At 37.6% G+C, this 14,639-nt stretch overlaps 1 protein-coding gene across 1 annotated transcript in view; it reads left to right on the top strand.

Moving 5' to 3' along the window:
* The window catches only part of DOCK2 (dedicator of cytokinesis 2), a 180,263-nt gene extending 166,198 nt beyond the window's left edge, over positions 1–14,065 (top strand). Inside the window, exons 44-52 of the mRNA XM_065644433.1 lie at positions 608–694; positions 1,027–1,203; positions 2,224–2,307; positions 5,895–6,032; positions 7,456–7,583; positions 9,305–9,485; positions 10,960–11,080; positions 12,077–12,219; positions 13,856–14,065. Of these exons, the coding sequence (XP_065500505.1) occupies positions 608–694; positions 1,027–1,203; positions 2,224–2,307; positions 5,895–6,032; positions 7,456–7,583; positions 9,305–9,485; positions 10,960–11,080; positions 12,077–12,219; positions 13,856–13,930 (1,134 nt within the window). The 3' untranslated portion in view covers positions 13,931–14,065. The remainder of the gene's footprint in view (positions 1–607; positions 695–1,026; positions 1,204–2,223; positions 2,308–5,894; positions 6,033–7,455; positions 7,584–9,304; positions 9,486–10,959; positions 11,081–12,076; positions 12,220–13,855) is intronic.
* Positions 14,066–14,639: the final 574 nt, after the last annotated feature.

Below are 14,639 nucleotides of genomic sequence, written 5' to 3'. Positions count from 1 at the left end.
ATGCTTACTTCAGACAGGTGGAAATTGGGGTAGTTGGAATGCATCTTAATTGCCTTCGTTATTATGTTTCTCAGTACTGGCAGTTTAGATGAGCTGATATTGGTAAAATAAGGAGCAGTAGGTTAAATGAACTGCGGTATTTTAAAATACCAGCAGCTAGTCTTGTACTGAAGAGTAAAAAGAAAGGAGGGGGGGAAAAAAGTAAGAATGCCGGCACATTGTTATAGGGCTATTATTGCTTTTAATTGCAGAAATACATTTCGAAAATGGAGAGAGGAATTATGATCTGGTAGAGGTGAGAGTAGCTCATTTAGTCACAGTCGCTCAATCTGTAAGGGCAAAAATAGGAAGAGATACTAAAAGATTCAAGAGTAATTTTCTTTTTTCTCTGCTTTGTACAGGCTTAGTGCCTCAAGATGACCTAATCTGAAATCAGAAAAATGATTTGTGCAAATTGCTGTGCTCAATTCATTGTACAGTGTCCTTTTATGCAAAAGTGTGTGTGTTTTCCATCTACATTCTTTTCGCTCTGACATTTCAGAAGGCAGAAAAGATAAAAGTTGAAATCCTGAAGTATCATTATCTCCTTGCTATGTTTTTTTAATAGTCTATGTGGATTGAGAGAACATCATTTGTTACAGCATACAAGCTTCCTGGAATTTTACGATGGTTTGAGGTTGTCTCCATGTCACAGGTATGTATTAATGGGATAAGAACATGTAAAACATGTATCTATATGAATCCCCATGTACAAAATAGTTTGCAAATTTATCACACAAGGCTGTTTTTATTTGCTTATTTTTATACATACCAAATTATTATTACTTATGTTGTCTCTTTCTACTGCTGGGATCAATATATCTTATATATGATTTGTAGCTTCAGGTCCAAGTCCTAAGAGAATTGAACAAACCTCTGTTTTTTTGCTGAACTGTAAGAATATTGTGCATATACATGAAATTTTATAAAACCAAAAAGACCTTTTTATCTCTTCATAAACCTTAGAAGTCTTTTGTTTCCTTATAGACTACAATTAGCCCTTTAGAGAATGCTATTGAGACTATGTCCACAACGAATGAAAAAATTCTGATGATGATTAACCAATACCAGAGTGACGAGAACCTTCCTATTAATCCACTTTCTATGCTCCTAAATGGAATTGTTGATCCAGCTGTTATGGGTGGCTTTGCTAAATACGAGAAGGTAAGAGCTTTTAAGTCAATACAAAGAACATATTCAGATATTAATGTATTATTTCATAATCCTCCTGCATCCTTTATTCAAAGCGGCAGTGGAATGTGGGCTGGGAATATGAAAGCCCTGACTCCACTGATTAAGGGATCCTCATATCCTGGTCACAGCTGCCTTTGAAAGCAGAAACCAGCAAACCAGAATAACTGAAGCTTGTTATTAATTGCACTTACGGGGATTTTCATATACATGTGAGACGAGACACCCCTTTTGTCATGAAATAGGCTCTCACACTTCAAAAGATTTGGTCTGGAGCGAATGAATCAAGTTTATCCTACAGTAGGTCTGGAGTATTTAGATGTGGGTCATCAATTAAACCATTATCAGGTTTTCTCAGTGACTGCAGCCATTCTGCATAGCAGGTTTTGTTGTTAAAAAATGGGAATCCAAATAAAAACTGTTCTGGCAATACATGTAAAATGGAATGTCTTGAGGAACTGAACGGTAGAAAATTTGTCCCGAAGACCACCTTGTGAAGGCAGGGCAGGAGAGAAAACAGGAATTTAAAAAACTCATATAAATTGAAATTCCAAATTATTACTTACTAAAATTTTGGATAAAAATGGATGTGGGGTTACTCCACAGTACATTGTGTAACACTGGCTAATCCAGTAAATAGAGTACTTGAATAAAATTATCGTTTATCAGTGTAAATCATGACACTCCAAATGTGCACCTTTTCAGTTTCAGTGCAAGATTAATAAAACAGAACAATTTGGTTTCATAGTAGGGGTCTCAAATTCAGAAGGATTGGATGAAGACTGAATACCTTTTAACGAAAAAAGATCAGATCACCTCAGTTCTCAACTGATACATTAAGGAAGTGTCACTAGCAGCATCTCCTTAAAGAGCATGTTCGTATGTCTCTCCTATTTGATGACCAGTGTTATGGACATCAGATGGAGTCAATGGAGTAAGCACCGATTTCTCTACCTGTTGAAATGATGGACTGAATTATTCTTTTTGTCTAAGGCTTTCTTTACAGAAGAATATATCAGAGACCATCCAGAGGATCAAGAAAAGCTGAATAGACTCAAAGATCTAATTGCTTGGCAGGTAACCTCTTACTGACAGCAGTCATCTGAGGCTTCATCAGCTATTCCTTTTTCCTGTTCCTTTTTAGCAGAAGAACGTAGCATTTAAATAGTTGTGTCATTTTTACTTCCATATTTTTGTTGTTGCTGTTGGTTTTTACTGTTTCCCCAAGGGAGTGGTTACAAAGTTCCTGCCTAGTTCTGTGATGAATTCATAGTATTTTTTTGAAAAGGGACTCAGTAAAATATTCTCTCTTAGACTAAACCTTCTATTTCAGAGTATGTATAGTTATAAAAGGACTAGCTATTTATTACCCTATTTAGATATTAATAGTTTCCCTTAAGTAGGAAAAAGGGCTTAAACCCCTTCAATTTTATTGTGCCTAACAGGAAGCAGCTATTTCATTATTAACACACTAAGATCACCACCAAAACAATGTAATTCCTTATTGTCTGGTGTGGCTGATAAAACACCTCTGGGGATCGAAGTGATCCTGTCCTTGAAGTTTTTTAAAATCTGTGCCTAAACTGGAGAAATGGCTTAATTACAAAAATCACATCGCGTTTCCTGAGGAGGATCATCATTATGGTGTCTGTTTAGAGTTAGTTGAAATGCTACCAGAACCCGAGGAATTACCCATGTATCACCTTCTGTCCTGGGGAAAGCAATAGGCCAGAGAAGTGCTCTGTACAGCACCTCACTTGGAGTGGTTTATCAACAGCCACACAGAGTGGGTTGCATTTATGGTTAAAAAGGGGCAGGAATTGAAACTCTGGTTGTATTCCTGGAGACAGAAGTGAGAGCATGGATGAAGTCATAAGGACTTCATGAATTGCTGGGAAAACAAGCATTTGTAAATGTCAGAAATTCTCTTGGGAAATAACACTTTCCTAGAGGTGATTGTTTCTTGTCGTTTGTTTCTGGTGGTTTATTTTTGTTGTTGTTTTGTTGGGTTTGCTTTTGTTTGGATTTTGTTTGTTTGTGCTTTTGTTTGGTTTGGGGTTTTGTGTTTCTTGTGGCTTTTTTTGCTGTTTGTTTGTCTTTTGTTTTGTTGTTGTTTTCATTAGAAACCTTAGTGGAATGATAGTTGCTCACAGGAGTTATTTTCATGCTCGACGACCCTTCAAGATTGCTGCTACCTGTCTTTTGTGTGACAAATAACATGGAAGACCATTAGTAAATATTTTTAAGTTATATCTCCAGCGGAAAACTGAATATTCTGCCTATAGCAGCAGCACCGAGGTTTTGGTTTTGTGTTTCGGTTTTGTGTGTTGTTGTTGTTGGTTTTTGGTTTGTGGTGGGTTGGGGTTTGGGCTTTTTTTTGGTTGGTTGGTTTTTTTAAGTTTTCATGTACATGTGATAAGCCAACCAACCTGCGGAAGCCTTTTGTCCTCAAAGAGGAAAATGGACTTATGGGAGGTGGTAGCAGAAAACATTTCGCTGAGATTCAAGGGAAAATGGCTCTTTTCATTGACCTAAGCATTTATTATATCAGTGGAGGGAAGAAAAACAATGATTGCCATCAATATATAGCAAAATGAATGAGACAAAAGACTTGAATTTTTGCACATAGGTACTTTGTTAAGAAACCACTCACTGCTCAGTCCTCTGAAATGTAGATGATTTAAGTTTGCTGTGTATATGACTGAGCATAGTAATTGCTGTATCAAGGCATAATATATGATCTGCCTTTCCAGAGGGATGTTATGAAATGGTGTAGATGAGAAACAGCAAGAATTAACCATTTATTCCTCTCTCAGCCTTGAAATGAATGTTCCAAATACTTTTAATGCATTTTTCGGTACTACTTTCTTAATGTTTTGAAGTTTATTCTTGTTTCATGTTGATTAATCTCAGTTTAATTATTAGTTTGAGTCACCAACCTTTACAGCTTTCTCCTGTGTCGTTGCCCACCACAGGCTTTGTACATGGTTGCTTTCTGACCACAAGAAACACTCAGTGGATGTAGTGGTATAATTTGACCATAACACCATCTGGCATTAGGAAATATAGTAGTAATTTATATCTATCCCTGTAAATCCCTCTAAAGAGGACAGATAGATCTGTCTGTAATATATGGGCTTTAATACCGTGTTTTTAAAAGTTATATTCAAGTTGAACTTCCATAAAATATCATCAGGTCAAAGAGTAGACCGATGTGTACAATTATTAATAATATTTTTAGGGTCAGAACACAAAAAAAACCCATGGAATCTAAGTGGATTTTACAAAAAAGCCCCGAACATTAATGACAAATAGCTGAAAGTCAATGGTAAAGCAGTTAGAAAAGGTCACTGGCAGAAGGCTAGCTAAAATATGTTCCACAAATCTCATAAATCATGATCCTCAAAGACTAAAGAGTAATAACATGTCTTTATATTTTAAAGAGAAGCACTACGAAGTTTCTCTTTGTGAATACGTTTATTATGAAACAGCATGTCCAAGTGTGCTGTTGTTATCTTTGAAGATGAGATTTGTTTTATTTGCTTATAACTGGATGCTGTTACACTAATATAACAGCAAAGATGATAGTAGCAATATAATAGCCAAGGAAAGCATTGTAGGGAAGAGGGGTTAGAAATGTACTATTACTATCATTTGCTTCATTATAAGAATTTATTGGGTTTTTTTAGGCAAGCCAGCAAGCTATTCCCTCTGAGAAAGGAGATGGTTTTCTTAAGAAAATCAAGCAGAGAGAGATAGTTAATGAACAGATAACCTTTTCCTAACCTTCTAATCAGATGTTCTCCTTTAAAGGAGCAGGGATCTATACTTTTCCTGCCTAGTTTTTAAAAGCTATTGTTATGTACCTTCTTTTAACTCTAGTAGGAAGAATCAGAGATCCTAATCCCTTTGGTTACTTGTCACTGACCCCAGCCTAAAGGATAAGCAGCAAAAAGAAAAGCACAGGAGTAAAATTGAGCAGTCAGACTGGTTAGTGCAAGCTGCCTCTGGTTGTGTTTTGAGTTGTTCTGTTTTGTATTCAACCTTTATCTTACCGAATTTTTCTTGAGATGTGGGGCATACAGAGGATGTCTGTAGAGTAAATTGAGGAGAAAGGAAGAGATCACCTTCAGTAACCAGGCATCAACCTATTAAATTGCTGCAGCAATTATTACAGTGATCACATGATTTGTCCTCAGTAGATGGATTTAAACCTTTCCCAGTCACTTATTCATCCGCTTGGAAAGAGCTTGAAACCACTTGCCTGGAATCCACTGGGATATTTTTCACCCCTACCCTTTTTCTTGTAAACTGTGGCAGGCACCTTCATAAGCAGGTAGACTAACGGTCTAAGAATTTTTTAAACTCTCACATGGTGTGTTTAATTTCATAAGGGATTAACATTAAAATACACAAAAGAGAGAAAAGTCCCTATGAGGCAGCCAGCATTCTTCGAGAATGTACTGAGCGAGCCCATTTTTCAAGAGCCCTTTCCATCCTGTACTTGCTGCTAAAAGCCGAGATCAACTGACAAATCTGTCTGCTGATCACAGTAAGAGTTTTGCAGTTGACTTACCAGGTACTTGAAATGGAGCTAGAGGGGTTGTCAGACCCAGTTTAATATTCTCACTTTTTTCTTTTTCTTTTTTTTTTTTCCCTTCAAGATACCTTTCCTTGGGGCTGGAATTAAAATCCATGAAAGAAGAGTTTCTGATAATCTTCGTCCTTTCCACGACCGTATGGAGGAATGTTTCAAGCATTTAAAAGTTAAAGTGGAAAAACAATATGGGGCCAGAGAATTGGTATTGCTCTCCTTTTAACCTCACCTGCACTTTTTCTTTGCTTAATACACTTGTTCTTCTAAACAAAAACATATACTAAGCTTTCATTGTTTGTGGGTTTTCTTGTGATCTGAAGGTAGCAGGACCTGAGTTTTATAGTCAAAGAGCTGATTCAGTTCTCTGACATATCAAATATTCCTCATTCTGGATGATTTGGGTATTTTATTATGTCTATTAAAATTGCAATTCTTTTCTGCCTTATTAAGGAAGTAAAAACAAACTTTCATGTTTCTCCTCTTTGTAATTTTTCACAGTGGTTTAGGGCTTTGATCTGCAATTGGTCTCTTCCTGTGCTAGCCACTTCCAGCTGGGTTGTAAAGCAAAACCTACCGTGTGTATAATACTATAAATACTAGTTGAGACCAAAGTGAAATACGTGGGAATTGAAGGATAACTTCTCAACACAAACTCTCCAGACAATTCTTGAATAAAATAGTCTATCTGAGCTTGTGCAGGCTAGCAGGAATGCTGTTGGCTGGCTTTGGGGATTGCTCTGGAAATTATTTTATGTTGTTACTTTCAGCATTGATGATTTTATAAGACAATTTATTTCTTCTGTCATAGGGGAAAAAATAGCAAGTTTCTAACCTAAATTTTTGATATTGTGCTGTGTTATACAGCTATATGATGAAAATTCCATGTATTTATCTCAGAATGTTTTTCTTATTTTCACTCTCATGCCACCATCCCTGCAGTAACAAAGAGGCTGTAATCCGCAATTAGCAATCTTGCCTAATGCTTGGACCCTTCCGCACTCTTACAGATCAGCACTTAAACAAAAGCAACCTGTTTAAAAATTTTTGGTGGCTGGCCTGAGCTCTTCTATTAAAAGGAAAAAACAAAACAAAACAAAACAAGTTCTGCGGTTCTGGCCATTCGAAGGATGAGCAGCGTGTGTATTCCTTGTACGTAAACTCTGCAAAACACTTGAAAATAATTATTGAAACTACAAGTGTTTCCATGTCTCCCGCTAGACACCAGAGTCTTGGTGAAAAATGACATCAGAAGCAAAGTATTAGCACAATTACTATCTTGGAGCAAGGACTAACTAAATCTATTTGCCCAAGCAAGTACTTTAATGGCGTGCCCCAAGTCTGTTCCAAATAAGATCAGCAGATGCTGTTTATTTTAATTTCTTTTTCCCAAAATGAAGTTAATTATGTCAATTGTAGTTTATTTAGCTACTCGCTGTGTCATTGAGTTTAAGATGTCTTTAAGTCAGTCCAGACGGAAGAAACAATCACAGTAATTAATGGTAGCAAATAACTTCATTCATGCCAAATGTTAAAACGCCTCTGCTGTCTTTAAGACCTAGTGAAAAGGGATGAAACAAGGGTCACACAAAGTTGTTTGATAGCAAATGTTTCTCTTTTCCATCCTGCAGCCAGATTTTGATGACAAGAGAGTAGGACGGCCAAGATCAATGCTCAGATCCTATCGTCAGTTGTCAGTGATTTCACTGACTTCCATGAATTCAGACTGCAGCACTCCAAACAAAATTGCTTCAGAAAGGTTGGTGGCGAAAAATACAATACCAGTTTTCTTTCAAGTCCAGGTTTTTAAACAGTTTTATGGGATGAAACTGTAAGATTTTAAAAAATTTAAAAGGTATTCAAGGATAAAGACCACTAACTGTCTCTTCAGACTAGGCCAAAACTATTTTTAACTGTAGCTGTCTCTTCCTCCAGGCTGAAAGCTACAGTATTTCAACTTTAATAGACAACATATACTAAAGTCTCACTGGAAAAAAGTGTCATTTCATTTTCAGGAAACAAGTATTTTATTATTTAAATGGCATTTCAAATAAATACCAAGATCTGGGTTTTTTGCAATTTTCTCTTTCTACAACTTTTAATTAGCATCTTTTTCACCTGTGCAAATTGAAGAGGGAGAGAAAAGCCTTTACAAACTTATAAGTAAGGAGGTGGAAGGGTTTAGCGAAGACTGTAGTAACTGAAAATGCTTTGCCTAATATGCTTTCTTAACTGCAGTGCTGGGAAACACAAAGGCTTTGAAGTTTGAGAGAACAGTTATAGTTGTATTGATTAACTTTTTCACCTACAAATTGTTTTGATCACTTTATAAATTATCCTTTGGGCACAGAGAAATTCTTCCCAAGCAAGGCACAGATAAAATTGATCTTGCTGAGCAGTGTTTGATTGTGATTTTTTTCTTTTAATATCCGATCTCCCTTTTTGAGCAGTTCAGTTTTGGAAGTTTTAAACGGTAAAAAGTCCGAAAATGTATGACCCTAACTTGGAAGTGTTTCTTCTTAAGACACCCCTCTATTCCTGCATGTTTGACTGCCAGTTCATTGTTTAACAATAGTTAATTCCATTTTTTGAGTTGTCTAACAAAGATGTGTAGTATCACATGCGAGATGCCCTGGGCTGCTCTTCCTGCCCTTCAGCCTCCCCTCCAGAAGGGGGTAGCACAGAAACGTGATTTGTAGCCGATCTGCCAGCCCCGTGTCTCCCATGGAACCAGCCAATGATACTTAAGCAACTGAATCATCCACCTGCTTTTAAGTCTCGTGATGCTAATTTGTTTCTAGGAAGCACAGGTCGACAAATTCACCATACTACTTGCTTTAACAATTATTGCTGTAAAATAACTTCAGCTTCATGCCCAATAGGCTAGTTACATCAGCAGAGAAGGGAGTAAAGCCAGCGCCAATTTAATTTTTTTAAATTAAAAATAGCCCAATTTTTTAACTATAAAAACTAGAAGGAAGGAAGGAGGTGGGGTTTTTTTATCACTACTTATGTGCATTGTTGTCCAACATGGTGAAATAAATAGGAGTGTGTGTTTAAAACATGAGAATAAATAGTAATACTCTGTTCCACTCTTTTCAACAACCAAAATAGCATGTTTTGCTTTCAGCACCATCATTATCATGTGTAAACTTGCCATTTGAACTCTAACTCTCTTTAGTTTAGGAGTTCTTAAGCTGATGCACAAATCTTTAAAAAGGGTTTTGCACTCATATTAATATTTTACATTCTTTGCATCATTTTAAGACTATGTCATACCTCCTGAAGGCATCTTATTTGTATCTACAGTCACCAGCTGAAGCACGTCGTATATTTTTTTGCCAAGAGTTTGCAAGGCTGCATAGAAAGTCAAAGGAAAGGATGACCCACATTTATATTTAATGGGGAAATGACATCAGAATACCAGTGGCTTTTAAAATATCACTCAGCAACTCGTACTTTTTTCTTTTCCTCCTGCAGCTTTGATCTGGAAGTAGTGCTACCAAAGCCAGTAAAAGCAGAATCAGAGGAGACTGCTCTGCAAATTAATCCCCACCCTGAAGTCAAGATGAGAAGGTCCAAAAAAAGAACAAAAAGAAGCAGTGTGGTGTTTGCTGATGAGAAGACGGCACCTGATATTTCTATCTCGGACATGAAATGTGTATGTTACTGAGTTAGAATAGTATTTTATAATCCATAAAAAAAGAGGACATCACTTCTTTGCTTAGGAAAAGAAAAACATATCACACAGAACTCTAGGTGTCACAAAGGGAAATATGCAGGATGCAGGGACTGACTGCCTTGCCATGAATGAAACGTGCAAGATGCTGAGGAGGAAAGAAATCAAAGGAAAAATCAGAACATCTTTACTAGCTTATGATGACAGATGATATAGCCCTCAAGCTGCAAATTCTGAAGCTTGCTTAGCCTGAAATAGAGTACTATACTGGGAGGGTTAAGCTAGCTTTCCTGTGGAGAGGCAATTGACTGTGCTGACATTTCGTGGCAGCTCCTCGCAGTCAGGGCTATTGCAGAAGTGATGAGCCCTGTACGTTTTGTACCTTGTTATGGAATGTGCAGCTGTTAGAAAATTGCAAGATTGCAAACAGTGTTCCTTAAACGGTGCCAGACTGAAGCTTGGAAGCACTGGCACCTCTTGCTCCATAGATCATCTGAGTGCTGTTATTGCACTGCTAGATCATTAGAATGACTGATATAACTTACATTGTGCACTTTTTTTTGGTTAGTTTAATTCTAAGGAGGGTTTTAATATAAAAAGAAATTAAAAAAAAAAAAAAGAAAAATGTCCTCTGATATACAGGTCCTATCTAAATTAAATGTTAGGCAATAAAAGATTGTTGAATTACTTGGAGAGTGCCTAAGTCATTTGATCAAAACTTTCTGGAGGAATCATCTAAGGCAAAGTGAATTCAATAGAAAACTAAGATTCTTTTGGGAAAAAAGGAGAAACTTATGGAAAATCATGATTGTCTTACACTACATGTCCTGATACAAAAAAAAGAGAGATAAAGCACAGTCATGGTCTGTAAAGCATTAGTATACAAAACCAATTAACATTTTTGTCTTTTGATTAAATTAGGTAATGCAGACACTTGACTGTGGGAATCTCACTACATATTGAGTTACAGGATTTTTTTTCACTTCAGAAGAACAGTGTCAAGCTGAGCTGGCTATGTTAATGCAATAGGAAAAAATGTTTTCAAGCTTTTATTACATTGCAGATCACAGTCAGAGCTGGCTGGTGGTATTATTCCAAAGATATGGTAGGAATACCATCCTACAGTTCCAGATTAAAGAATCTCTTCTAACTAGCTTTTTTAGAGTAATATTTCGGCTATGTGGAATGAGAAGTATTTATTTTACTATATACCATCTGCAAAGTTGTTGCACGTTTTTAGCTAGTGTATAATATTAAATGTGAATCCAATACTACTGGGTTTAATTTCTGCTATTGTTTACTCAGCAAACAATCCCATAAAGAACTCAAGTTAGACATGATAGCTTGTTTATTAATTTTTGTCTTTTATACTTTGCACAAGATGTTATTTTGCTTAGGTCTTTGTTGCTCATATCTCAGTTGATCATTAATGGCATTGTTCTTTTTAATTAAACAGCTGTCAAGGAAATACGAGTTCATGAGTGACACCAACCTCTCAGAACATGTAGTGGCGCCTCAGAAAACATCTGTCCTCAAGCAAATGAGTTCTGTCAGTCGTTCGATGCCAACTATCCCAGGTAAGCTGCCTACAGTAAGAGGAGAGTTCTCACTTCTTTATGGCTATGTTAAGAAAACACGGCAATAAAGGGTTTGCTCCAAGCAGAGCAGGCAGCTCTCTCTATGTGGCTCTGTGCCCCTGAGACAGAGATTACAATGTAAGCGTGTATTGTGCATGTGCAGCTGGACTGCTACTTGTGCTTGGTGACACTGTGCTGTGTAGTGCTAACATGCAAATGCTAAAGTGTTACTTCTGGAGCTCCAAATTTTGCTTCCTTGTATAGTGTGGGCATTCCCCCTGCCTTGAGAAGGACAAGGTTTATCCACCCTCCTTGCTGTGTGGGCTCTCACTTGCAGAAGCAAGGGTTTCTGCACTCCGCCCTCCCAGCTGAGGGCAGCGTTTGAAGCAGGAAGAGCTGCTCTGTACTTCACTTTGCCAGACAAATATCCCCAAAGGTCACCACATAGCAGGGTTTAACTTCTGCTTTTGACATTAGAGAGGGATCTCACAAGCCTCCCTCACAGCAAGAGGAAGAGGAAACAGGGTAGCACAACCGCCCACTCGGAAGACTGACAGTTGCATGATAGAGAAGGGCAAAGTGTAACTGAAGGTGGACCTCATTTCCAGGCCAAACAAAAAAAATGTGCCCTGCATCAGTACTCTGTACCCCCTACTGCTGTCCCTCCCATTGTCCCCGTCTTTCCAGATGCCTGCAGCAGACATCAGGCACATTAAGCACAACAGACTGTCATGGCCCACTTCTTTTTCATGTATTTATCTGTTTTTTCTTCTGTGACCAAACTGGTTCATTTTTTTTTTCACTACTCAGTTCCAGTGTAATGAAGTTTAGTGCTTCCCCATTATTTATTTTTCTATTCTAAGGTTATAGTTAAATTTAAAATGTCTAATTTCTTTCTAGTAATTGTAATTTATTATTTTGAATTCTGCTTTATCTTACACTCTGACTCTCCTTTCTTGGTTTTGTTTTGTACAACCAATATTCTGCTATTCTAAGGATTAACTCTGTCCGTCGGCCCTGTGGCACCTGGTGAAACAATTGCATCACATAGGTTGAGTCAGCCGGTGTTTCCTTCCACCTCAGACGGTGACAAGAAAACCTTCAAAAAAAAGAAAGTGAACCAGTTATTTAAAACAATGGTAAGTTCTGTGTGTTTATGGGGCAAAAAAAGAAAGCGTTTCCTCTTTGGGAAAAAAAAAAAATCTATACTTTGAAAATTAAGTTATTTTAAGATACAGTAAGATCATAAGTCCAACTCTTCTCTTTTTGTTGTTGTTGAGTTTGGTGGTGGTGATGGTGGTGGTTTTGTTTGTTTGTTTTTCGAATGGAAGCTCTGTGGGGAAGCACAACTTTGGCTCTGCTTTCAGGAGTATGGACGTGCAACCTGGAGTGTGTGCGCGCGCATGTGTTAAAGGAAGGCTCAGATGGGCAGTTCTGCATCTGTACCACAAGAGGTCTCATTTGACCTACTGATTTTTCTCTGATTTGCTTTAGACAACATTTATTAGCAAAAGAGGGAAAGCAATTGGTTTTCGTTCGATTTCATTACGTTGATGCTAGTGCTAACTGCCCAGAGTAGGGCAAGGACGGAATATCTTGGAAAATATGTACAGCGTGAGTTGCTTTCTGAAGTCAGAGGTGCTTATTTGAAAGTAAATACTGGCTTACACTGTCGTCATTAATGCTGCCTTCCCTTAAAGTAGGAAACCTTTCACTGATTCCTGTGGAAATGTCACAAAATTAAAACTATTGAATTTAATGTAATTTTGGAAAGAAAAAAATGTGTATTCAGTGCAGCTATTAATTAAAAAGTTTTATGTTTTTGCTATTTTTTTCAGATAGTGGGAGGGTGCAATTTAATGCAGATGTTGGTAGCTACTGACGTGCATACTGCATAAGCATTCTATGGCACTTTTAATGCTTTGTGTCAACTCTGCTGATCTTTCAAAACAAAGGTTGTTTTAAATTTTTTTTTTTCTGGTGAATAGGTTTCATTTTCATCCGTTAGTTTCTGCAGTCTTCTAAAAAATATAGGTAGTGCCTTCAGGGATTATAGAGCAACATTTAGGAAAATCTGCATTTAGTTGTGTTCACAATAATATTTTTCTGGTAGGAACAAGAATAACCTGTTAATTTGGAGTCTGTAGCATTTCAGTTATATTCATTTTATCACAGACTTGTTCTTTTCAGACCCAGAAGTAACAGCGTTTCAGCATGATCTTATCCACTCACATTTAAAACTAAGTAGCATCTAAAATAAGGACAAAATGTCATAGAATCATAGAATAGTTTGGGTTGGAAGGGACCATTAAAGCTCATCCAGTGCCCCCCCTGCCATGAGCAGGGACATCTGCACCAGCTCAGGTTGCTCAGAGCCCCGTCCAGCCTGGCCTGGGATGTCTCCAGGGATGGTTCATCCACCACCTTTCTGGGCAACCTGGGCCAGGCTCTCACCACCCTCAGGGTAAAATATTTCTTCCTCGTGTCCAGCCTGAATCTCCCCTCTTTTAGCTTAAAACCAAGTCTCAGAAAGAACTGAATAAAGCGAAATATCCACTTGTATAGTGCTTCACAGCATGATTGGAATCATGTGGATGGGTTTAAATACAGGTTTATTGTTTTGCAGGATCGAGAAATTAATTCAAAATATTCAGGATTTCTTCAACATCTTTCTCTAGCCGCAGCTTAAGGCCACAAGCTAGTGCATATTACTGAATCCAGTACAGTAGTTATTTTGACATATGGCACTGTGTTCTTTTTTTTTTTTTTTTGCAGCGCATTTCCAAAGTTCTAGAAGACGGAAAGCAGTCTGTGGAGCACCATTTCAAATCTCCATCTACGGATCTGTAATTCATCCCATTACAAGACCACTCCTCAGCCAAAAATAATTATATATACATATCTATCCTGTTTTAAAGCACTGTCTACTCTAAAGAAAGACATTGATACCATAGATGGCCAATAGACAATATGAACAATATTCATGGGCACTGATAAGTTACTTGTGATACAGATATAGGAATAACATTCGAAGAAAATACTGCAGGACGTGCCCACCAGGATATGGAACAAAATTTCAGTGAGCCTCTGGTTATACAGGTCAAAGGACATTGTGTGTTCCCTAGTGACAAAACTTGTTCTTGAGAAGAAAGATGTATTAAAAGCCCATCTGCAAGGCTTACTAGATAATGTAAGTTGGATCTTGCTCTTTTCAAAGAGCATAGAAGTTATCATTTTGCATAGCTTGTACAGGCACACTCCAGCTATCTTTAAACTAGGCAGTGTAGTCAAGGCAACAGATGGCTCAGCATAAAATATAACAGCCACTGACAATTCACTCTGTGGCTGTAGCTGGATTTACAGTCCTCAGATCCCTCTGCTGCTCCCACCACACTGCTCTGGATCCTCAGTCTTTCTCAGGGTGATGTCCATGGCTGTGACACCATATGCCTGAGTTACTTTCAGAACAGTGCCTATCATGTTGAAAACATGTGCAAAAGTTCACTTACAGATGTACAAATTGCTATTAAAACCAGCAGTATGATAAACAAAAGCTGCA

This window comes from Caloenas nicobarica, chromosome 13 (assembly GCF_036013445.1).
Source record: "Caloenas nicobarica isolate bCalNic1 chromosome 13, bCalNic1.hap1, whole genome shotgun sequence".
Lineage (NCBI taxonomy): Eukaryota > Metazoa > Chordata > Aves > Columbiformes > Columbidae > Caloenas > Caloenas nicobarica.
This window is presented reverse-complemented; position numbering and strand designations above follow the sequence as displayed.